The sequence below is a fragment of the Colias eurytheme genome, chromosome 3 (assembly GCF_061535395.1).
Source record: "Colias eurytheme isolate Ceu_HAF_F1 chromosome 3, ilColEury1 Martin Lab GWU primary, whole genome shotgun sequence".
NCBI lineage: Eukaryota > Metazoa > Arthropoda > Insecta > Lepidoptera > Pieridae > Colias > Colias eurytheme.
In genome coordinates, this window is record NC_142982.1 from 4708798 (window position 1) to 4735551 (window position 26754).

Genomic DNA, 26754 nt, shown 5'->3' on the forward strand with positions numbered 1-26754 from the left:
GGAGTGCATTCACTCGACAGCACGACCAGCGTCACGAAGTAAACAAGTTTTTCTTTAGAGGCTACGTAAGCAACTTTACGGAAAAGAAATCCATATTTGAGTAATAACTGGTAAAAATTTGTGAAAATAGTGTTCAGAAATATAACATAACGCGTAAACTGACGTGAATTTTAAGTCAGAATATTTAATAGAGCAAGTGCGAAGGTTAAGTTTCATCATAATGGACGCAACGAGTAAGTAAACTATATTGTATTTTATATTTCACATCAACAACAACTGAGTCATATAAATTTATTTCGAAAATTGTTAAATGGTTTTATTCATTTATTTCTACAATGAATTATTATAAAAATAAAGTTAATTAAGTTGCGACTTCTGTAAAATTTATAATTTAAAGTTTAAACCATATTTATTAAAATTAACGATAACATTGTATTTCACGAATTAACAGTATTGATAGCATTGTTCGTTTTGTAAGTGATTTTTTAAATCATCAAACAATATTATAACAGTGATTATTTATAGTTGGTTTTTACACTTTCCGTTTTCATAAACCTTGTGGTTTAGTCACGCACTGAATAATTTGTACAAGCCTTAAATTATTACGAAATCACGGATCGAGATTAATTAATATAAAACCGAACATTACATATTTTTATGTCATTTTGTGGGTGGATCTTACAACTGTGAATTCAATTTCATGTAGGTATGGCAAATACCTATTTGGAAAACTGGCTTAAAAAAATTGTAATTATTCTCATATCCAGTTTAAACTGGGTCGGTAACGAAAAAAACAATTAAATGTACATACCTACTACAATTAAATGTTTACAATCATAAATACAGCACGAAACATTTTGCTATTATGTACATACATAATAATATTATAATTTTACGTCTATCATTAAAAGAGGAAATAAAGTAAAACATAAAAAAATTAAACGTGTTTTATCAATCGTATGTAGTCGTTCCATCTCTATAGAATAAAGAATGAAACTGAATCACGATCATAATCCACTAAGTATTAGTTAAGAAGATGATACCTAACTCATTTTAATTTATTCGTCAGTGGACAACGTTTTAGAAAATCATTATAGATCCTTTAGAACATCCTATAATTACCTATATCTAAAATAGCCCTAAACTTATATATCCGCTTTCTCTTTCAAATTACAGTTATTTACTAGGTACATTATGACAGTATCGCATGTTTATACTCGGAAGAAGGTGGCGAACTCAATATTTATCATAAGTACCTATTAGGTACGAAAATTGCCAAAAATTAACCAATATGTCCATTTCAGTGGAGAATAAGATGGGTTTGCCACCACCATACGAACAAATGCCGCCGAATCCAGCACCACCGCCGTCATATTTTGGGAACAACCCGCCACAGCCCGTGGCACATCCCCGTACAGTCGTCGTCACTCCCGGCTCAGAGAACAGAGCAGCGTCCAACGTTCCCACAAAAATGGGCCCCGGGCCCACAGGCACTTCATGTCCCACTTGTAACAAATCCATAGTAACAAGAGTCGATTATGTGCCAAACAATCGAACACACATCGTGTCCGCTGCACTGTGCGTTCTAGCTGGGTAAGTCTTTACGTATATAGTAAACTAGCGGACCGCCCCGGCTTCGCCCGTGGTACATATTTACGTTTTCTCTACATAAAAACCATCCTCGTACTTCAAGGAATATAATAAAAAAAGAATTATCGAAATCGGTTCAGCCGTTCTCGAGTTATGCGCTTACCAACACATTTTGCGATTCATTTACGTATATAGTAAATTAATAAACTTATAACTATAGTATCACTATTATTGCAATTTATTTAACGTTATTTCTATGTAATGCCATATAGGCATATATGAATCATTTTAAATCTTTTGAAAATACACACATCTCGCTCGTTTTGCGTCAGCAATTAATATGAATGTCAGATTTTTATATAAAAACTTCTTGATTATGACGTCATTGGGGAATGGCTATCGTTGGAAATGCGTTGGAATGAATTTAAACTCGAAACTAAAACAATATTTTTTTTTTCTCAAATCTATACAAGGATGCCGTTATGGAAGACGTCATCCAGATATTGTTGAAGTGAAACTTCTTTAGGCACGATTGAGAGTACTGACACGTGTGCTCGGCACACAAGCTTTTTTTATAATTGACATATTCTAAGCATTGAATCTATTGTATCTAATAAATTAAGTTTATGTAAATGTTGTCGACTCGACGTTCTTATTATAGTATTATCTTTTTTTATCTAAATTGGTGTAATAATTGCCTCATATTGACGCCACGATAATGTACCTAATGTTTAGAGTTATCTCTACACTGACACTATTTGTTAAGCACATAATATGTCACGAACTAACGTACGAGTACTACCTACATTCAAACTACATAACATAATATCTTATAATAATAAGTGGATATAAATAAAATCCTAGAGTTTACGTACGCATGAGCATCATATGACAAACGAGATCGGCATATTAATTGTCATTGAAGGAGGAATAGACCGGGAGATACTGACACAAAATTTCGAGTCATTTGTAACACGGATGGCGGTTCTACAGGGGTCTTAGTACGCAATGACAAAAAGAAAAATGATGGTGTGAACGCTGGTACCGGTGGCTTAGTCGCGTGGGCGTTTGTCGAACTCGTCGGAAAAATAGCGAAAGTCAAACGATTTGTAACACAAAAATTTTAGAATTTACCGATAGCCCATAAAAAAGTAGTAGGCGGTAGTATCATGCCATACTTTTCCGGTGTGTCTTACAGCCCGCCATACCGACGCGAATGTGTTGATTTAAATAAAACAATCATTCAACCATTTGTACCAGGCTAACTTTTGCACAGGTAACTATCGTCGTGCAGCCATTTACGAAAATCGCCATGCCATACTTTTTGGACGATTCCAAATGGTCGCCATACCGCCGAAAATCTGCAAAAAATTTTTATTTCGCCAAACTTTTTGTACCAGTATTGCATTTGGATTTTTGGAGAGTATTTGATAAAATGTGACCATTATTATATTTGCCATACTTCTAGTAGGGGGAAAAAGTGCTGTCATACTTGAAAACTTAATTTATTATTAATTTATATAAGTGAAGATTTCCAACACATAGATCTTTGAAATTTTGTATTTATATTTGTTGATCCTCAAACTTACAGGAAAAATAAGTGCCATACTGTTACAAATCGTTTGACTTTCGCTATTTTCCGACGAGTTCGACTAACGCCCACGCGACTAAGCCGCCGGTACCAGCGTTCACGCCATCGTTTTTCTTCTTGTCATTGCGTACTAAGACCCCTGTAGAACCGCCATCCTGTTACAAATGACTCGAAATTTTGTGTCAGTATCTCCCGGTCTAGAATAATAATAATATAGTTTAATAATCACGTTTCACTAACATATGTACAATATGCATGCATACATAACAATAAGTGTGTTTATGATGGAATGTGTGCGAAATCATATTTTTTACAATCATGATACCTACTTTATCTTTTTATGATTCGGAACAAACTTGCAGGCTTTAACCACAGAACTTTTCTTGTATTTCTATGATCTATCATCAAATAAAAGAATGTTTGGTTCCTTATTTATCATCACAAGGAACACGATAATATTGTTTTATGTTTTAATGTTTACATGTTATCGTTTAAGCGCCAAGTAATAATTTTGACAGTGTAACTCCATTTATGAAGAACCAAATTCAATAGATATCCTAATAAAATAATACTGTCATTAAAGTACTGTATAAGTAGATTAAAATAATGTTTTAAACAATATTTATCTCCAATGTTTTCCTTTCAGATGTTGTTGCGGCTGCTTCGTTCCGTACTGTATGAAATCGTGCAAGACTGCAAATCACTATTGTCCTCAGTGTAAAGCTTTCATAGGTTCCTATCTTCCCTCTTAACTAATGAATTATTGCCTGAAATATGTTTAAAATGTCCGTCTAAGAATAGTGGAGCGGATATTTTATCGAATCTTTAATTTTAAATAGATAAGAAACTGTCTCATTAAAATACAAAATGAAGCTAAACTATCAAAATATACCTACGTACAGGACATTCAGGTACATAGCTGTTAATGTAGAACAAACTTTTAATATGACTACACTTTACCAAATACTTTTTTAATTCCATAACCCATCTGTAAATTTATAGATTTTTTTTATATTTTGTGAATGGATTAAAATAAATGCGTATTTATAATGTACGCTGTGCATTGGAAAGCCTATTAAAATTTAAAATATACATTATAATGTTTAGTAAGTTATTTTTACTGTAGGTACTTATATATATAAATTAACTGGAATTCCCACAGGGTCCAAAGTGCGGGACATGATTTCACTAAAATACTTAATTTTAGATATATTTTTGAATTGTTACTGTGATATGCTTTTTTATCTTTCTTAATTGTAATTAGTAACTAGGGAATTGGATACTTTTTTATAAACATTTTGTAAAAATAAAAGTTAAAGACATTTTAAAATGATTTATTTATTCATTACCTACCTAACAAACAGTCATTAATATTTAATAGTATAATAATAAATTAAGCATTATATTATTATAATATTATCTGGCAATGTGGCAATATTGTTCAAATAATTTATATATTTTATAATAATATTATCCTATTAACTGTGTAAGTGCGAATAAACTAACTCGACAAATGATGAATCATAGGAAGTAGGAACTAACAAAAATATTTTTAGTAATATTAACAATACATGTTCGTTTAGACAAAATTAACAATTAATTGACTAATTTTGTTTTATTATTTAATTATTATTCAGAAAGCAGACTTCATCATTTACAATACTTAATAACTTAGTTAAACTAGGAACAAGAAATAAGACCTTTGTCGGGTGCCTTAGTCACAGATTAGATACCTTAGTGCAATAATAGTCAAAGGAAAATGAATAAAGTGCACGGTCTTAACAAGATTCATTAAATGCTAAATATTTTCTTCCTCGTGAAAACGCCTAAAAACCTCCTACAGTTAGGACAATAATGTTCCACGTTCTTCCATCTCTTGAATAAATAGGGTAATATACAACAGCATAGCCACCTGAAAAATAACATAATTTAGTTCAATATGTATGTATGTGAAAATGGCCTCACAATGTTGCGTTGTATAATAATAATTATATAAAGGATTTGAAGCACGGTTCATTACGTGTTTAATTTCATTTTTAACGCCGATTTTTCCAATTACTTATCTACTACCTTCAACAGCTTTCTGAACTCCAAAAGAATTTACTTAATATAGTATTAGGTACATAATACAAAAAAGGTGAGTGGAGGACCGAGGCTTACATAATTATTTCCTACTGATGATAATAACGCATATTTTCGAATGAATTATCAAGTAAAAGTTTCCACAAAGAAACGACAAAACCCTTTTCATAATATCATATTATATCTTTTCAGAAACATAATATGCATATTTGTAGAGTGCCGGTTGAGACAGAGCGATTGGCGAGGTGGCTTTAGGCGCTATAGATTGTAAGGAGCGCCAAAATGCATAAAGCAAACGAGTCGATTCATTGACCAAGATGCATTTCGTTTATCTTGTTGGTAAATAGCAGAAAAGTCATGAAATTAAAATCACTAAATTCTAGGAATAAAAGTTTCAAACTAAGCTCGTTAATTAGGCTCTACATGTGCGCCACGGCCGGCACCTGTTCACATTTCTTGTTCGAGAAATGTAAATAATAAAGACAACAAAGTTCTTAAATCCCTAATCGATACTTTGTGCGGTGGTAACCCGCAGGGGTTATCAACGAGGGAAATCTCTATTTCAATCCTTTTGGAAAATATTTTTACATTGTCCTCCACGTTTTAATTGAATCATTTAATAATAATAGTTAAAAAAAAAACTAAAAAATACGCTTTTTATAGAAAACCGAACTAAAAAATAGATAATTTTATCAAATTAGTGTATTGTCATCGGTCCTCAATAAATCTACAAAGTTTGAACGAAATCTGGCCGTTTAAAGTGGGTCGAAATCGCGCCCAAAGAATTCGGTTAGAAACAAACAAACATATACAGGTGAAGCGTGTAAAATCTGCAATCATCATGCTCATTATAACACCCCACATTTTCCTTAAAGTATCTCATGATACGCGTTCATCCTAAATTTCAGATTAGTTAAATTTATGGGACTTTATAATCTATACTGATATTATAAAGCTGAAGAGTTTGTTTGTTTGTTTGTTTGAACGCGCTAATCTCGGGAACTACTGGTCCGATTTGAAAAATTATTTCGGTGTTAGATAGCCCAATTATCGAGGAAGGTTATAGGCTATATATCATCACTCTACGGCCAACAGGAGTGGAGCCACGGGGGTGAAACCGCGTGGAGCAGCTAGTAAATTTATAATTACAACGATACTCCAGGGAATCACTACTACATAATGTTTTTCATTGGTAGGTACACTTTATTCCAAATATGAAGTTATTGGATAGAGTTTTGGCTTTCAGATTAGAAGTGTTTTCTTATAGAAAAATAACAAAGTGTCAGTCACAGTGTCCGTGCTTCCTACTTTGAAAGACAATTGCCATTATGACATACAATACAATTGATATTGGTAGATAACATTTCTCTCCAAAAAGATAAATAATTTAGGTAACAATTATTTTCATTTTCTCTAATGATTTATTCAAGATATATACCTAATTGGAATAAAGCTTGACAGGTTCTTGTATTAGAGCGTACATATTTATTATGTGCGCTATTATGTGCATATTAGTTCATAGGAAAACTGGAAAAATAGCCTTCCAGCTAGCTATCGGAAAATTATAATTGCCTTCGATTAATATGTAAGATTATTGTTGCGTTCTTTTAATTTATAGTGATTTACTATATTTCCGTAATTAAGTAGTTATATTAGATATTAAAAAAAATAATTACTTATCTGTTGAATTTCATAATTAGTGTACCCAAGAGTGTACCTAATCTAGTTTTATAGACAGTGACAGAACTAGCTTGACGCCCGTGGCCTAGCGACAGACTTTGAGTCTTATTTTTTTCTATTTTATTTTATCCTATCCAGTCCCAAAATGCAAAGTATCTTGTTTTTATCTTCAACGATAACTACACTTTGTACCAATTTTTAACCCCATATAGCCTATACTCAGTAGATTAGGCGTGAAAAGTAACAAACATACACAATACACATACAGTTAACTTTCGTAGTTATCATATTAGAAGGGTTTTTTACAACGCAAATGTATTTTTTGTAACATGTCCTAAGCTATGGAATTGTAAGGTTTGTCTCAGTAACTATAATCGTTGTTATTTATAAGTAACTATCATAGAAATCTAAATAACAAGAACTGCTATAATGTCATAATAATTAGTATGAAAACCACTGTAGCCAAAATCAACACATTTAAACCGATAGCTAAACAGTACACACAAGTAAACTATACCTACTTTTATTGGACAGCTTGATTTTATATTAAACTCAGCTTTTTAATTTGTATCCTAACGCACGAATTTACGGTTTATTGATTTCTATGTGTTATATTTAAAAGATGATATTTAAAAGATGAATGAGGAAATCAATGCGGGAATAAATAATGTACGCCGGCTAGAATCAAGACTAACTTTTTATTTTTCAAATACCCACTTAGTAAATATTATCACGCACAGATAATTCATAATGCAAATACACTACATCTCCCCGACACCAATCGAAATATATATAAGAATATAAATGTAAAGTATTTATAACTAAAATATAACTACATAGCCGTATCGAGCACTCTTACACAAACTAAAACAACATTGAACTTATGCTAGTAGAACATCTTATAAATAACTTAGCTATGAAACAAAGTCCATATAATTAACGCAATAAATTTTACTCGAAACCATACCTAACTGGGGCTCGGCGAGCCCGGACTGGACGATCGTTCAAGACACTGTATGTATCAGGTCGAGATGACATTAAGCCACCTTCGGTGGGAAAGGTAGTAACGATTTTAGAAGCAGTTTCACACTCATCGTCTTCTTGGCTACTGTGCTCCACGGATCCCGAATAATTTTTATAAACTCTGAGTTGATCAATGTGTCTTTTATGTGCCATTTTCCCTTCTCCCACCTTATAGGAAAGAGGTCCTAGTCTATCTAAAATAACTCCCTCTACCCAAAATGATTTATTATTTCTATATTTTCTAAATAGTACTTTATCACCAAGTGAGAACTCACGAGTCGGTCTATACGATATTATTTGTTTGCGTTGTTTCTGTCGAATCATTTCATTCAAATCGGGTCTAAGTGAATCAAACGCAGTCCTAACATTTTTTTTAAGTAACAACTCAGATGGCGAACGCCCTGTGGTGCAATGTTTAGTATTACGGTACATTAATAGAAAATTTTGCAGGGCTTCATCACAATCTACGCCATCTAATTCCGCTTTCTTAAGGCAATTTTTAATTAATTTAACAGAGTTCTCAGCCGCCCCATTGCTACTTGGTTTATAAGGAGAAACTAAAATATGCTTAACATGGACGACACCTAGGTACTCAGCAAATTGTTTACTACTAAATGGTGGACCATTGTCCGAAACTAATTCATAAGGATAACCGAAACGAGCGAAAATCCCTCTAAGACAGTTAATAGTAACATCGGCACTTGTACATTTAACCAAAAATGCTTCAATCCATTTAGAGTATGCATCAATGAGAATAAAATAATATACGTTCAGTTTTGGGCTTAAAAAATCTACATGAACTCTGTACCAAGCTATCTGCGGCCACTCCCACGGATGGGTAGCCGCACGCGCCGGTGCCGGCCGAACCATCGCACACGTACGACAATCCTTGCAAATACGCTCTAAATCCTTATCTAACCCCGGCCACCACACATAACTTCTCGCAAATGATTTCATACGCACGATACCTTGATGAGTTGAATGCAAAGCTGATAATACCCGCTCGCGTAAATCACTCGGTATAACTACTCGTAATCCGAACATAATACATTCTTGTTCAATACTAAGGGCGTCACGTACTTTCCAATATAACTTAAATTTATCATCTAAACAAAATTCCCAGTTTTGCCTTAAAAATATAAGTACCTTAGATAAAATTATGTCTTTCTTTGTCGACTGAGCTATGTCGCGGTAAGTTATCGATAAAGAACTTTCAACAAAATTTAAAAATTCAAATGATTCATTGTTACATACCGCAGTGTCTAATTGTTTGGACGGCAATCGCGATAATGCGTCCGCCACGCAATTCTTATCTGATCGAACGCACTCAATTCTATAATTATATTCTGATAAAATAACCGCCCAGCGCTGCAAACGCCCCGCCACCATGCGCGGAATACTTTTTTCTTGATAAAAAATATTTGCTAACGGTTTACAATCAGTTATTAGAGTAAATTGTCTGCCATACAAATAACAATGAAATTTATGTACAGCAAATATAACCGCTAAGCCTTCCCTACAAATCTGAGCATAGTTACGTTCGGACGCAGTCAAGGTACGTGACGCGTGAGCCACGGGACGCTCGGAATCGGGTGCATTGTTAGCGTCGCGCTGCATCAGGGCCGCGCCGACACCGTACGGCGACGCGTCACAATATAAGCGCAACGGTGAATTTGGATTATAATGGACCAATACCAGGTCATCTGACAACATTCTCTTGATTTCTTTAAAAGAGTTATTACAATTAGTACACCAAATAAATTTAACATTTTTTTTTAATAAATTATGCAAAGGATATAGCACTGTACTAAGGTTGGGTAAAAACTTTGCATAGTAATTAACGAGACCTAAAAACGCTTTTAATTGTGACACATTACACGGTACAGGCGTTGATTTAATTATATCAATTTTCACTGTTTCCGTTCTTAGTCCATGCGCATCAATAACATGTCCTAAATATGAAACAGATCTCTGAAAAAATTTACATTTATTAGGGGCTACTCTAAGGCCCGCTTGCGATAAAATATCAAACACTCTCATTAATCGTTTCATGTGATCTGCGTCATCAACACCCGTTATTAAAATATCGTCGATAAATGTTGTAACAAACTTTAATTTAATTAATTTGTCGATAAATCGTTGAAAAATACTCACGGCCGTTTTAATTCCGAATGGTAATCGGTTATAACAAAATATACCTCTATGAGTCACAATACAACACATGAGTTTAGATTCATCCGACAGCTTCAATTGTTGATACGCATGACTTAAATCGATTTTACTAAATAATTTACCTCCCTGTAACTCACAAAAAATGTCTTCGATTCTAGGAATCGGATATTTGTCGTCTAACAACACCGGGTTTAATGTTATCTTAAAATCCCCGCACAAACGAATATCTCCATTACTTTTAATAACCGGTACAATAGGAGTACCCCACTCACTGGTGTCCACGGGTGAGATAATACCTTCTTGTTGGAGACGGGCTAATTCTTTATCGACCGCGTCACGAAGTGAGTATGGAATCAAACGAGCTTTACAGAAAATGGGCCGTGCGTCTGATTTCAATTTTAATTCAACCTCTGGGCCATTATAGGTACCGATTCCAGATTTAAATACATTCGGATATTTACGCATTAATTGGCTACATATGTCATCGTGCCGCATTAAATGAACTGCGTCAATGTCGTCATGCGATTTATTCGGTTCTAAACTATTAATATTAATACATTTAATATTTAATGCTTTCATCCACTGCCGACCTAACAGAGCGGACGTCGCATCGCTATCGACAATAATTAAATCTAAATCATAAGCACTTTTATTTTTGTACAAAATATCGCATTTTATTTTACCCATCGGCTTAACACTGTGCCCGTTATACATTTTCAAATTAACACTAGTAGGCGTTATAGACATGTGAGAAAAATATTTCTTATACAACAAAATAGGAATCACACTCACTCCTGCGCCACTATCGACTTGCATATCAATTAAAACCCCATTAATGCTTAATTTTACATACCAAGGACTATTATCGTACTGCTCGCCACATATGTCCATCGTATAAATACCTACAGTCTCACAATTGTCCGTAAACTCTTCACCGACACTCGATTCATCACTCCCCAAGTGATTTACCCTTTCACATTTACGCTTTTTGCAGACCTTGGCTATATGACCACGCTGGCCGCACACATAACACGACACTTTACTAAAACTACACAAATGTGGAGCGTGCTGGCCCGCACACCGCCAGCACGTCGGCCCCGCGGCCGAGCTGCGCTGCCGGCGCGAGCCCGCGCCCGCACCGCTCCCTCGCGGCCTGCCGCCGCCGCCCGGCGCGCCGCCTCGCGCCGCCGCCGCGCGCTCCTCCGCTGGCCCGCGCCGCCGCGAGCCGTACACCGCGTGCACCGCTTCCGCCTGCCCTTGCGGCTCCGCTGCCGCCCGCGAGTCTCGATCGGCGGCTTCCAAAGATAACGCAATCTCTGTCGCTCGAGCGTACGTTAAAGTCTCTTCCGTTAATAATCGAAAGCGAATGGTATCACTACGAATTCCGTACACAAACTGATCCCTCAGATTTTCTTCCAAATGTTTAGTTCCTTCAAAATTGCAATTCCTCGCCATCTGTTTCAACCGTGCCATGAAATCGTTCAAAGATTGCCCGGCTTCTTGTTTGCAAGCGCGAAAAGACATCCGTTCGGCGATCTCACATTTTTTTGGAATTAGGTGGTTGCGCACTTTCTTCACGATTTCATCAAAATTTAGGTCCTCGGGTTTTTTAGGGTAACACAAATCGATAATTAAATCCAAAGTTTCTGCACCCACGACGGCGATCAAATATTTAGTACGTGATGCAGCATTTAGGTTATGTATGTCGAACCACGCTTCCAACTGGCTCACGTATGTATTCCACTTACATGTTGTACTATTAAACTCTTTAATGTTCAAATTGGATAAAGGAATGTCGTTCGCCATCCTCGTCGCCAAATATGTTATATTTAAAAGATGAATGAGGAAATCAATGCGGGAATAAATAATGTACGCCGGCTAGAATCAAGACTAACTTTTTATTTTTCAAATACCCACTTAGTAAATATTATCACGCACAGATAATTCATAATGCAAATACACTACACTATGGTACTTATGAATCGTAAACATTAAGTAATTGTAAAATTTGCTATATTCTTGTTCCTGACATGTTTGATACCAATTACCTCTTAAATTAATTTGCAGAATACATAATCACCAGCCGCATAATTACTTTTATCAAAAATCAGCACTAATGTAAACCTACGTAAAATATACCTAAGCATATATTTGAACATAATATAGGCAATCTATCTATTATGTATCTATCTATTTATCTCTTTCATATCTACCCAATCTTGTCTAGAGCAAAGGATATCTACTGCATAAATGATGGTAGGTAGGTACATAATCATAATAACATCATCTCTGTTTAAAATTAAGTTCCTATGTTTCAATGCAAATTGATCGTAAAAATCCTACTTCTATAAATATATAACTAAAATGATATTACATGTAATTAACAAACAGGTATATTTAATTATCGAGAGATAACTAAGTACCCACTTCCTAACCTTGTCCTGCTGTTAACTAACCGCAACATAATATTTAAAATAGTTATTTTACATACAACAATAATTATTAATCTATTAATTATGTATCGCTCACATACTAATAGTTATTCAACAAAAAATATTAACCGAAATCATCTCCGAAACAAAAAACTTGTTTATGAAAATCTATATTATATAAAAAAAGTCGTGTTAATTACTCCACTTATAAGTTATAACTCAAGAACGGCTGAACCGATTTAGCTGAAAATCGGCAGGGAGGTAGTCTAGAGCCAGGAGAAGGACATAGGATACTAAATATGAACCACGGGCGAAGCCGGGGCGGACCACTAGTATATGTATACTCATTGTGTATTATAATTTAAGATCATAATATATTATACGGATACCTATACGTTGATTGCCATTTACCTTTAATAAAAGGAACATGCAATAGTCCAGCTTATAAAAATTACAACTCACCAAAATAATATACCAAGAATTATTGCAATTAAATGTGTCGTTGAACTGTTTCTATAGTTGGCCTTTGTCATAATTTCTTCATGGCAATACGGACAGTGCATTCCCACCGGCTCCGAGCCGACTTGTAACAGATCCATCTCGATACCTTCCTCATTCGCACTATTTCCAATTTGCTGGTAATTATTCGACTCCACTGAAATTTATAAACGTGTACATATGCATTAAAAATATTAACAGTTTCTGACTCTCCAATAAACATCCTGAAAATTATTAAGGTCGTAAATGAACACTAATTGTCCATTACTTCAGTGTAGGTTAGTTTAAATCTTGTTTTAATCGTGATACTTCTACAAAACTGCATATTAGGTATAATCCTTTTCAAAATGTCCTCAAGAAATATTTAATCGAAAAATTCATAACGAGAAAATGAAAAGAAAGTGGTTGAAAGAAACAAGATAAATCTAAAAACAAATAACAAAGTAACAGGTCGGCGCACTTTCAAATTCTCTAAAAGATTACCTACTGTATTATTTTGGACATAATATAACATACCTAGTAAAAAGAGAGCAGTATTTGAAATGGTCTCCACTCTTACTTTTTATTTATTATTAAAATCATTTAAAGCCAGTATACCTATTTGAAATAAATAGTACAGAAAACATTGGTCATAATTTTTATTTCATATTATGTTCTCAATTCAATGACCAAAAGCATTTTAATCTAAAGTAACGCAGTGCGACACTATCTATAGGGAAAATGGTTTGAAATAATGAATTTAAATATTCTATTCACATCTTCAACCTAATTACTCGTTTCACTTCATATTACATTTTTTTCTGATACCTACTACTTAACCTACTTTACTAACTTAACGTTTAAAGCGTTGAATTAAACTCAAAACACTTACTTTTATTAAATAACTTAGGTAATCCAATTATACTGTGTCCACACTTGTTACCAATTTGTTTTTACTGAATATTACTTTTTCATCTTGTCTATAATATTGTAAATATTTCTAACCAATACATCGTAATTGCTTATTGCAAGTGAAGGATATTAAAAATAGATAGCCGTCGGTTATCGGGTATACACTTAAATTGATAACACTGAGCATAGATCAAATACTATAATATGAAATAAGTTCTTCCTCAAATATATCGCTCTAGCACGCTAATTTCATTTCTATGTCCATGTTACATTGCATACAGGTTTCCATAAATTTATTTCGGTGTATTTTGGTCTTATCACATATGTACTTACCTACCTATCTATTGTTGTATGTTTTGAATTGAAAATATTGAAGTGCACATAAGCGAGGTAAACATTGTTTATATAGTAATTATTATGTCATTTCTCTGAGTGAAAATTAAAAATTTTCTTAATAATATACTTACCTACAGTTTACTTACTGCGAAAACTATAATATAAAGAAAATGAAAAAAAAATGTCTAAGAAAAAGCTAAATATTACAATATTATAATTTACGCTAGGTATCAGTTGCGAGATTTCGCCAAGTCCATGCACTATCAATAGGCATTTTTAATTATATCAGAATTGTGTTATAATTATACACTTTATATAAGTAGGTACATATTTAATATTTATAGCTAGATTTTAATGTAAGTACTTTATTTTAACCATTAAAATGGTATATTGTTGTGATATATCTTAATATTAATATTATAAAGGCGAAAGTTTGTAAGTATGGATGTATGGATGTTTGTTACTCTTTCACGTAAAAACTACTGAACCGATTACAATGAAATTTAGCACACATATAGAGGGTAACTTGGAATAACACATAGGATAGGTTTTATCCCGGAAATCCCACGGGAACGGGAACTATGCGGGTTTTCCTTTGAAAACGCGGGCGAAGCCGCGGGCGGAAATCTAGTATAGATATATTTATATCTACCCTTAGAATTCCTATACGATTTAGATAGGTACAACAACCTAGAACTAAACGCAATTGAATTTACCATGTTATTTGTAAAATTACTCTAATTCTATTATCTCCCCCATAATGTTAAAAGAAGCCATCAATATCGAATAGAGCAGTACTTTCTTATTTATTTATGTGATTTTACTTAAATATTTTGCAGATGCTATCCTAATCGTGTATTGACAAGTATTTTTTTAAATTATGAGCCAGTAGATATCTAAAAATAATTAATAAGATCAAATCAAAATAAAACTGTCGAATTGAAATCCTTCAGTTTGAAAGTCGATTGAAAAGGAAGTCTTGTAGTTAACTGCGTCGCAGAGGTCTCGATTTATAGGTATATCTATCAGTTTTCAAACGCATGGCATTTTAATTATTTTGTTTATGTATAATATTAATGTAATATCTAGGTCGAGAATAATTAGGAAACAGAATTATTCGATTTACACAGGAATAGGAGCCCCGTGTTTTTTTTTAATTAAAATTATCACAGTATTAATTGCCTGCGAACAAACTGATTACCACTAACCCACCACTTACCTTACCACTAAGGCCGCCTTTTCCACCTGCAAGTAGACTTGCAAGCTGCTATCAGACAGACTGTCGGACATTTCTTGTGGAAGTTTTCTTGCAGATGAATAAGCGGCCTAAAAGATTACAACATCGGTATCAGTTGGCCTAAAAGTCTTGTAACCAAGCTACTAATACTTCAAAAAAAATCATTGTCAGTTGTCATTTGTCATAGGTCAATAATTGTCAGCTGTCGCGTGTCAATTGTCATTAGGCAACAATCATTGAATCATTGATGTGATGATGAGTCTGGTGAAGTGATGAGTGTGTGTAGTGTAAACATTAGGATAATTATTAAATAAGAAAGATTTTTAAATGTATAGTAGCATCAGTGAAGTTTATTTTATGGTTTAGTGAGAGTAATTGAAAATATTAATAAAGTTACAACGTATCAACATGGATGTTGACTTACTAAGACCGGGCACAGTACCTATCTCCCCTGACACAGTGTTATGGTTTGAATTTTTACTCGACCCCAATTTACTTAAGAGACATTTAAGTAAACCAAATCCAGGTAATAATATTCCATACTATTACAGTTTGGTGTATCAGTCTGATTGACATAAAATGAGTTTGATTTTTCTTACAGAACCATCAGGATGTCAGCTCATAGAAGAATTTCTGTCTGTGGATACAAAAAATCAGAATGCAAAACTAAATAGTGAAAGGATAGTAGATGTGGATGGACCTTCAAGTCCTGCACCCACCACACCTCCAACTCTACAGTTCACCAAAAAGCAATTGGCACTAAAGATTCTTGCGTTAAAAGTAGCACCTTCTCTACATTGGAATTTAGGTATATGTATTTTAAATTTGTAAAACGTAAAAAAGGGAGCCGTCACGGGACACCTGGCAGATGTGAAACATCAATTTTCTTATTGCTGCATAATATTATAGTATATGTATATGTATACAGGGTGTAATCGTTTAGTGTGCACAGACAAAATATATTACTTATAATTTTTCCAATTAAATGATTTCATTGTAAAACTATACTTTTAGATACTATGGAGAACAACTTGCCACCCCACATACAACAACAGCTCATGCAAGATTTGGTTTATATGGCTACAGATTCAGCATTCAATTCACCTCCTCTGGTATATACTATGCGATTATATTTTACTTTTACTTTTGAATTTTTTTTAAGTGAAACTTCTTTATTGTTGCGGCATGGCAAAACCGTCATGTAAGGATATGACTTTGGTATCTTGCCGAAGAAGTTTCACTTCTGACATGTGTGCTTGGCGCACACACTCTTTTTTTACAATCTTTATCCATTTATCAGAATGTATTCTGTGTTGTCTGCACATTTGAAATCTATCAATAGAAATAATTGTTTTATTTATATATTAAAAGTATTAAATTGTTATCTAACAGGAAATCCCATCAGAAATTTTGCAAAAATTACATGTACAATTTGCACTGACGCTGTATCATCGCTGGATCCTCAGATTCCCAGTGAAGTCTGCACTGTTTTTAAAGTCTTCAAAACTGCCTTTTGTGCATGTGTAAGTACTACCTATAATAAATGTGTATATAAATAAAAAATATAGTTACCATACTACAAAAAACTAATAAAAAGACTTAATTTCTAGGCCTGGATCCCAAACCGATAGCACCTATAGTCCTATGAATCAAAGTTTCGAAAGAATTTTAAGAATGTGTGAAACATCCCGATTGCAATCTATTAGATATTTAGAAGGTATTTTAGCATATTATGAAACCACTCTTGGACGCAGAGAGTCGAGAAAAATAAGAGTACCTGTTATGGAAACTTTTGTTCATCTGACTGAAGACTCAGATGATATGAATCACAATTGGAATGCTGGTGATGTACTTATAAGCCAGTATGAACTAGCAATGCAAATCCATTTTGATCTCTGTTATAATTACTTCTTTTACGGACAACATGATTTGGCTAAGAAACACATACTGGGATGTAGGGAAAACTCAAATCTTTTGGAGAAAGAGATAGCGACATATGGTTATGGAATTCACAAAGAAATGCCATGGGGTAATTTTAATTACGCTAGTATGACTAAAGAAGACATTATAGGGTATATAAGAGCATTAAATTTGGGCTATGACCTTCTCAATGAGGAACCATCGCTCTTGCAAAAACTTCAAGAATCTGTTTCGAATCACTATGCTGGTATTATTGCGATACTTCAAGCTGATAATTTGACGAGAGAAATACCTCTCGTTCATAGAGAAGTTGTAGAACTTGATATCCAGGGATCTGCTTCAAGTGGAGCATTCACAGTTGCTAGAGATTTGTTAAACAGAGTTTCTGTATTAAACGCAGTTCGATATGCTTTAGAAGGCGGAATACCCTCGACGCATCCAGAGTTCCTTAATAAATTTAAAACAATCGGAATCAAATATTTTGATCTACTTTTTTGGGCACTTGGACCAGTCTTGATAAGTAACTTATCTGAAAATGACTGGAAAAATCTACAAATATTCTTTCTCCATCTAGCAACGTCCAATTGTCGAATACCGATAGATCGCATAGATGACTATTTTAAAAAATATGTCGGAGAAGCATCTGCTGAAAGCATCCGAAGGAAACTAATCTGTGACGAATATTTAAATGACATTCTAAACGACCCGAACGCTGTTGATGATGAAAATATCGATATACCAAGGGAACTGCTGACCGACGATTGGGAAATGCCAAACTTCGAATTTAAATCTGTTCCTGAATTAGAACTCGGTCGAATTAAGAAACGGCTCGTGGAGGCATCAACGGCAGACGATGTGCGCATGTGTCTCGTGAAATTAGCTATTACAACACCATCGTCACCGCTGTGGAAGTTGAGCCCATCATGGAAGCCTCCTGGAGGTTTAGGAAACACGTTTATTTCACTACCCAGAGGGTTTTTGCAAGATTTTGGTTATATTGTGTCAGGTGCATCAAGAGCAAGGGCAGAGTCGGGATGCTCTCGAACAGCCTTATCTTTGCTTTCGGTTCTAGAGAATGAGGCCAGAAGTCAATTAGGCAGCGGATCAGATCCGACATTATATCGCATATGCCGTCAATTATCTTGGGAAGTTCTCTTCTTACAAGTGAATGTGATGTTGAGTGAGTGGCCGCATCATCGCCTTAACTTAACAGCGCTTGCGAATAAATGTAAGGCGTGTATCGCTGCGGCTACTTCGGGCGATACCATTATACCACGAGCACAGGTATTATAATAATAAATATTTATAATATCCCTATAAAGTTAGAGATTACAAGTCCAGTCATTTAATATAATTGGCAAATATTTTTCGTTATTGTCAACATTTCAAGTTAAAGTACTCTACAAATATTAAATTTACAAAACATATTATCTTAAAAATTTCTAGATTTTATTAATTAATCGTACGAGTAAGACTTGATAGTAAATGTATTATTTATTCGCAGGTGGTAGAAGGTTGTTGGATATGTTTAGTGAACGCCTGTGAGTGGGAAGGCGCGGGTATTATTAATGGTCCGGGCGAATTGGCAGCGGCACTCTGTGCGGCGTGCTTCGAGTTGCAGAGAGGCAAGGCGTCTAGAAAGTTCCCAAGACCATTATGGGATTATGGTATGCAAATGTTTCTATTTAAAAATAGAGACAGTTTCTCTTGTCTAAAGGTATCTGTACCACATTTAATTTATTTTTGATTTGGGTTTTTTAACGAAGTTAATCTTACAGTGCTATCTATATACAACAACGGTACTACCGGCCCAGTAAAGAGGAACGCAGGTGGCATGCCATCTCACTCTAGGGATGCCCCTAACGCGGCAGCAGAAGCAAGAAACGCGTTTAATGCCTTTTTGACAACCCTACGAGAACCTCTAGCGGTCAGCGTCATGCTATCGTTGCTGGCTAGAATATACAACCTCCTTACAGATGATAGCTCTTTGGAACTCGTCATAGAGTACACGACTCTATGGCCCTCAAATATTTCAAACATGAACAACTATAATTGCAAACATGTGCTGGAATCGGTCACGGAGTTATTGGAGAAAAGTTTGAAGTTCTATCCCTATAACACATCATGGTGAGTTGTGGACCAGATTGATATTAAATTTAAGACGTACTCTTTTACATTGATTTATAATTGGAAAAGAATTGAAAATATTTAATAAATAAAACATCCCATTGTTTTTTTTTATATTACTTTATTCCTAAATAAATTATTTACATGTTAGTATTTTGCAACTTATATTCTGTACTCTTATATAATATCTCTTTAATTGTATATTCTGTATTATATCATAAATTTCTTTCATCATTTTAGGTTGCGTCTGTACGGTGACGTCGAAATGGCGGGTGGGCGATGGTCATCCGCGCTCCGTCGGTACTTGTGCGCGCTGGCGGCTGGCACTTGGCACTTTGCCAAGCGAATGCCAGACGAGGGCAGTATCGCGAGACGGGCTGCCAGATGTTGCCAAGCGCTATCTTCCCCGTCTCAAGCCGCTGCACTGTGCCAGCTGCCAGAGGAACCCGATTACACGACCGCTTTCAAATGCTTCGCTGAAAAGGTTAGTTGCTATCCGCCAAAAACGAATTCTTACATTTTTTTTTATTTAAAGACCTTTTTACCATTTCAATTTGCCGCGTATATACATACGTAGATTCAACATGCATTGTACAAACTATAGGTACCTAATAAAATCAGCTTCTGCATTATTTCCAGTGACCTTAGAATACAGCAATTTTTAATTAATATTTGCGAATGTATGCCTGTAACGGCTTATTCCCTTGTTAAATTATACGTAATAAAACTAGCTTGTTTTTACAGAGTTTCTTTCATTACAGATATAAGTATTAACTTTTGTCACTAAAATGCACCTAGATAGTAACTACCGAGTTTCTTGACGATTCTTCTTGGTAGAAACGTCCTTCTGAGTTCTTAAAATATGTGCAGTTGTAGTTTTTAAAAATATACGTCTATACACTTGTCAAAGTTTTTAAGGAATAAAAAAGTTTTGTGTTTGAATTCAAGTGCATTGACACTGTCATATATTTATAGACTGGCAACGCAGCAGATGCAATGGACGGTTACTACGGGTGTCTATGGGACGGCACACTGCTGGAAGTGGCAGTAGCGCTGCACACGCGGCGCGGGGAGGGCGGGCGACGCGCTCGCGCGGTCAAAGCCGCGGGGGCACTCGAACTGAACGCAAATAACAGTGAAGACATACAACGCGAAGCCGCGGCCATTAGACGCGCAAGATTACTCAGAGCGCTCACGAACCAATATGTTGCTTAGAAAATATAATATTTTTAGTTACAATAGTCTTTTTATTTGATTCTGCCACATTGCTGGAACTCTGGAAGTGGCAGTATCGCTTGACACTCGGCGCGGGGAGGCCGGGAAACGAACCGCGGGGTCGAACTGCACGCCAATAACCTTTTATGTATATATGTACTTTATTTTTATAAAAATAATGATATTATTGAAACCACTATCGCTCATAAGTACCGAGATATCTGTAACACTTGGGACAGTAATGGTCCGTGTTCTTTGCAGAGTCGACACACCAGTACGGTATACAGCAACAGCAACTGAAAATATGTAAAAAAAATAAAAGAGTGGAGAACGGGAAATAGTACTTTTCCTCCAGAGCCCTCAGAAAATTTCCCTCCTGTATATTCTTCTCCTGCTCCCTTATTTTTTATATGAGTATGTTATTATTTTTTAAAAACCTTTAATAACGTGACCGAGTCTTATTTTATACCTACGTAGTACGTACCTAAGTAAATTATTTCTTCAAATTAAAAATTCAACAAATTTGTACGCAAACTAGGAACCTGTTTAGATATGTATAATAATGCGAATCATTTGATAAACAATTGAATTTTATTTTTGAACATAGGACTTAAGGCTGCAGTCTAGCAAAATTGCGTTTTCAACAAGTTATTTGACAATTTTTTCCCGGCTAATGAAATGATAAACTGAATTTTTTTTTCTTGTTTATCAATTAGTGTTATATACGCAATGCGCGTGAATTTTTTCACATTTATAAAGTTACTTTATGTTACCTTAATCAGGCCTTCAAGATAAGTCTCTTTCCCCCAAAATCATTTCGAGCTAAGTTTGTGCACTCACTACGTTGCAACCGATTACAATTTACAAAATCTGATCAGCGCATTATTATCCTTATATAGTCGTTATTAAAAACTGCTGAATACAATTGCCGAAAAACTTATGATTTTCTTAATTAGAGCGTTATAAATTCATTAAATTTCCCATTTTTTGCCTTACAAAATCGATTGATAAATACTGCTAAAAGTTATTTTTTCCATTAATTTATTCGAGTTGGTTGAAGACCAATGAGTATTAATCCTTTAAAAAAAATTTTTTTTGAATTTTGATAATTCTTTAAATATTAAAAAAATATTTAAAATAATAAGGAAAAATCCTAGCGAATTTCTTTAGTCGCGCTCCTTGGGCCGGAGCGTTCTGACGTGTGCTCTACGCTCGATTTTCCTTCATACCGAAGTGAAAGTTGCTCTACTTCATTAAATTTAATATTTTTGTTAATTGATTATTTTTATCTTAGTTTTGTGCAAATATTCGTATTTTTAAACATTTGATTTCGATATGGAAAATAAACGAAAAAAAATACGCGTGTAACTACTAGAAAAAAATTATCTTCGAACATAAAGTTAATGAAACCAAATAGATTGCAAAGGTGATTGGCAACAATTTCTTTATTTTACGGGGAGTCAGTAAAGGGATGTATATTTCTTTAAAACTAAAGTAAGCTCATAAATTTTCTTATAATATAATTTTTTTGAAGTTCCAAAAATGTTTATATTTCGTTTGAGAAATACGAAATATAATATAAACTTGTATTGAGAACTTGAACTTCCCAAGTTCATCCGGGGAAATCCCCATACGGGGAAAATGATTTGTTTACTCCAAAATTGATCCGAGGTGTTTTAATTTTTTCTAGTAATTTTCAACGTAGCGGCATGTTGTTTGATTATTAATTTTGTAACTTAAATACAGGATGTTGGTTTTATATTCTGATCTTACAGACGCGCTGAAAAATTTAGTCCACCATTTCTAGTTTAGTCTAACTACAAAACTACCAAAAAACTCTAAGTACCAATATTAAAACGAATGGATTATCATCACATCATCAAAATTCAGTGGGGTTGAGAACTAAACAAACAGAAGTAACAGAGACGCGAAGAATAAAAAAAGAGGACGAAAACGATAATTCGTTGATGCTTTCCCTTTTCGACGTATTGTTAGGGTACATCACCAATCTGCAAAAACAAAACTGATGATTCCCAATTGCTGATTAAAAATGAAAAACAAATAATCGACAAAGGTGGTGAAAATTTGCTGATCACAATGAAACATCCTTCAGTGGTAGCAGATTTACTCATTTAAAATGTATCGGTGAACAGCGTAAAGGAGAGGAGGACAGGAAAACATTATGAATATGGATGGTGGATTGTATACAGAGTGTAATCGATAAGTATGTGCAGGCGATTATGACGTTATTATTGCAGGTATCAAAAAACTTAAAACTGATATCGAAATTACTTTACCTAATGAGCAAAATGACAATAATAACTTTTTAAAAGTATAACGAGAAATATCTAAAAAATTTACTTTATACACTCCCATATCAAAAAGGGAAAATGGGACTAGTAGAAGTTAAATGTCTAATTCCGGCAAAAGACATGAATGCGTAAGATGCGGTTAAAAAAAAATTTAATATTTGAAATACAATGCAAAAAATAACACTTTTGTCATAGATAAGAATCATGACTATTTTTTCCAAATTCAGGGACAACCACAGACATGTATATTTAAGCATGTCTGTGGGGACAACTAAACGTTGCAGAAGCAGAAGTCTGCTTATTTGCTGTTTGGACTGGAGTGAATCATTCGTTAAAAATAGAATATATAAAATAGAATATATAAAAAAGTATGTAACGTTTAGGCAAAATAAAATGATGGACCATTATTGGATTTTACATAAATTGCCTACTGTCAGAATTGATTGATTCGAGACTTCATTCAAGCGATTGAAAAAAAAGAGATAAATCCAGTGCAACCGATAAAGCATCAGAATGCTAGCAAAAGATTTATTAGGTTTATCAATATAAATCTATATATTATACATAATATAATAAATCTGTAGAAGACGCGAAGACTGACATCCGCGCGGACGGAGTCGCGGGCGGAAGCTAGTCAGAAATAAATATCTTTTGTTTTCATTTGCGTATTTTTCTATTTTATAATTTTTTAACACAAACATTACATTTTTTTTATTAAATACAAAATTTGTTTATCCGTTTTATTAGTTAAACTGAACAACTTTCACTAAGAAACTTAGGTCGAAAAAAATGTATAGAGTTATGCATTTTGTATGGAAAGCTTATTTTTGCACGCCTCATGAGCGAAGCGTTGAGGTGGGTACTACTGTCGCTTCGCGCAAAACATCTGATTTTTCAAACTTAAAATGTCTTTATGTATCATACATTGTACTTGTAAGATAATACATACACACACATATTAAGAAAAAACACTATTTTTAACATTCATGATATTTTTGAAGTCATTTTTGTTATTTAAACTAGTTAAAAAACAGTTTAAAAAAGTTCTGTCTTGGACGTCCGTGTGTCTGTATGTGCGGAGGATTTTCTTGTTAACACGATAGCGACCGAAATACTTTACTAATCGAGTCCTTTTTTCTCTCTTACGCTTGAGTATGCTCAGGAATAGAACCCTTTCATTTTTCAGGGTCTGATTCGATGTGGTTTAATTGTTATTAAATAAACAAAAATAATAATTAATAAATAATTATTAAAAAAAATTATGAGGCGTGCACTTTTGGATTTTCCAAACTATTTTTATATTTCGTCCAAATTTCTTTGTAAAAGTTGATCAGTTATATAAACATGAAGTTGAAGATATCAATAGAAAGTATTCGCAAATTTTGTGTACTGATAAAAAAAATCACCCGGTGTAATTTTCACGAAAATTGTTTCAAATTGTCATTTTTGGTACTTATTACGAATATTAAATTATACGAATGATTTAATTTTTAAAAATTAAGTGGAGCAACTTTCCCTTAGTACATTTGTATTATTTACATAATATAGGATGACAGGATGCATTTGTTTGCACTACTAGACCAAGCCCTTAAACTCTTATATATAAGCTTTTTTTGATAATGAAGCAAATATTGTATGTAACTACATACCTATTAGCAATCCAAAACAATTTTAAAATACCTGTAACTATGTCATTTTATCTAAATTAGGAAATTCATTTTGCTTTGATGGAGAAAATAATATTAACTTACCAGACCAATGTAAATAGTATCGCTGTTATATGAGTTCTTGTAGTTGTCGTAAGCTTAATGGTAGTCCTTACTGGCACATTGCAAAACAAACACGTTACTAGAGCATTTTTTGGACCTAACAGTAATGGTACCTGTAAATTTTTAAAAACCTTATAATAACTAGTTACAGTCTTTATAATAATTGTCATACAATTTATATTATATGTACTAGCTATGCCATAAAACTCGTTTCTTCCCGGACAAAAACAAGTAGGTACACATATTTTTATGGGTTATGTGTTTAGTACCTACATCGTTGCCAATTTATTATCATGACAATCCGTTCAGTGGATTTTCGCGTAAAAATGTATACATCCATACATTCTTACAAACATTGACGATTTTAATAGTTATAGGTACGACTGAAAAGCCAGGGTTAAGTTGACTATAATAAATAACTACTAGATCCAATTACCTATTATATGTATTAACTATTATGATTCTTGATAATTTGAATTGTTACCTCTCGATAGAATTGCATTTTATAGTTTTGCTTTTTTGAATGAAGCACTCAATTCACTTTTTCCAGTTTTATTTACCTACTCTTTGATAGTTAAATATTTAATTATAAAAGATACGACCGGTTTGGCAATAACATCGTCCTTCATACCTACGACGCGACGTCAGGTAGGAGGATAATGTTACGAAACCGGTTATTTAAAAAATATAATCAATATGATATCAATGAAAACCTCTCTGATGAAGTCTTTTCAGAGAATAGTTTTTCATCAAACCTTCATACATGTAAAATTATTTAAATCACAATTTAAATTTAGTAAACGCTTTATAAGAGTGGAGCAAGAAAATAGGATGATCCCTAAATATACTGTACATGTCGCCGTCACATTGTTGAATCTGCTATTTAAAATAAAGATATTCCTAAATTGAATAAAAAATAACAGATTTTACCAGATGACTGTGACATACATATACCTACTTGTATAATATTAAAAGTTAACTACCTTACTAGTTTCGGGAGGAGAGGGCAACTCATGCGAGGATGAATTTGATGAACTCATTATCTGTGTATAAAAAAGTAATATAATTATGTGTAAATAGATACATGATGTTTATATAAACATCTAAAACACTTTCAACGGTTACCTTTTCGTGAACAAAAATATATATAGTAGAAAAGAGTATACTCTACTACATACTTAGTTTGTCCAGAGGCAGACTATAAGTGCTAATCGCACTTCGCAGAATTATTAAGGGGGAATCAAAATATCTTATGGTCTGTGAGACGTTACGCGCGTTAGCATTGATAAGCAAATATTTCGTTGCACGGTCAGATACGCCTAGACTTCTAGGCTTAGAGCTAGTTCAACCAAAGGAACTACTATCAAATATAGGTACACGTATGAATTTAAACAAAGACTATGTAGGTATAATGCCAATATCTCGTCGTATTGGTATCAAGTATGGCAATGTGAGGTGAAGACTAAGAGGAAAGAGAGTGAGAGACTAAGAGCTGATTTCCACTTGTCGGATCCCGGACCTGTCAATCATCGATGTAATCGAGCGACATGCACATGGATATTGAACCAATTGTCGATATGAAAGATAATATTTTATAATTTTAATGAATTATAGGTTCGTAGTAAGTTATTTTTAGTGTTTAGGTTTATAATTGATAATAAATAAAATATTTTTATGTAAAAACTAAAAGTATTCGAAAAAATGGACCAACAAGATACCTAGACATCATTTTATTTCCGAGAGAAGCCAGAATCTAGCCTGAATTCATTTATGCAATGAAGTTATACGTATCCTACTTACGTACAACATAACTTAGGTACATTATATTTTTAGATAGGTATAGCTTTTTGTCACATAGGATATTAATAAAAAACGGAAA

The 26754-nt window shown here is 33.9% G+C and overlaps 3 protein-coding genes and 1 long non-coding RNA gene across 5 annotated transcripts; 2 read left to right on the plus strand and 2 right to left on the minus strand.

Moving 5' to 3' along the window:
• Positions 1-4511, plus strand: LOC149909516 (lipopolysaccharide-induced tumor necrosis factor-alpha factor homolog). Its single transcript, XM_090119534.1, has 3 exons — positions 1-233; positions 1305-1593; positions 3828-4511. Exons 1-3 carry the CDS (start codon positions 221-223, stop codon positions 3931-3933), a joined length of 408 nt encoding a protein of 135 aa, XP_089975660.1. The 5' UTR covers positions 1-220; the 3' UTR covers positions 3934-4511.
• Positions 4512-4851: 340 nt separating this feature from the next.
• LOC149909517 (lipopolysaccharide-induced tumor necrosis factor-alpha factor homolog) lies at positions 4852-15658 on the minus strand. 2 transcript variants are annotated; one of them, XR_016458578.1, is made up of 3 exons: positions 15515-15658; positions 13033-13225; positions 4852-5093 (listed from the first exon to the last, which is right to left on the minus strand). XR_016458578.1 is itself a non-coding variant. In XM_090119535.1 (3 exons), coding segments are annotated over exons 1-3 (315 nt in total). In that variant the 5' UTR covers positions 13941-14073; the 3' UTR covers positions 4852-4972. The 2 variants fall into 2 exon arrangements, 1 of the variants encoding a protein (XP_089975661.1); XM_090119535.1 differs by lacking the exon at positions 15515-15658 and adding an exon at positions 13940-14073.
• A 124-nt stretch (positions 15659-15782) lies between these two features.
• Positions 15783-20930, plus strand: IntS8 (integrator complex subunit 8). The gene is made up of 9 exons (XM_090119536.1): positions 15783-16058; positions 16134-16340; positions 16547-16644; positions 16925-17055; positions 17143-18736; positions 18957-19119; positions 19231-19579; positions 19820-20063; positions 20555-20930. The coding sequence occupies exons 1-9, from the start codon at positions 15941-15943 to the stop codon at positions 20792-20794; spliced, it is 3144 nt and encodes a 1047-aa protein (XP_089975662.1). The 5' UTR covers positions 15783-15940; the 3' UTR covers positions 20795-20930.
• Positions 20931-20953: 23 nt separating this feature from the next.
• LOC149909519 (uncharacterized) lies at positions 20954-25480 on the minus strand. Its single transcript, XR_016458579.1, has 3 exons — positions 25360-25480; positions 24858-24988; positions 20954-21090 (listed from the first exon to the last, which is right to left on the minus strand). It is a non-coding gene; the product is annotated as an uncharacterized LOC149909519 (long non-coding RNA).
• Between the last annotated feature and the right edge of the window lie 1274 nt (positions 25481-26754).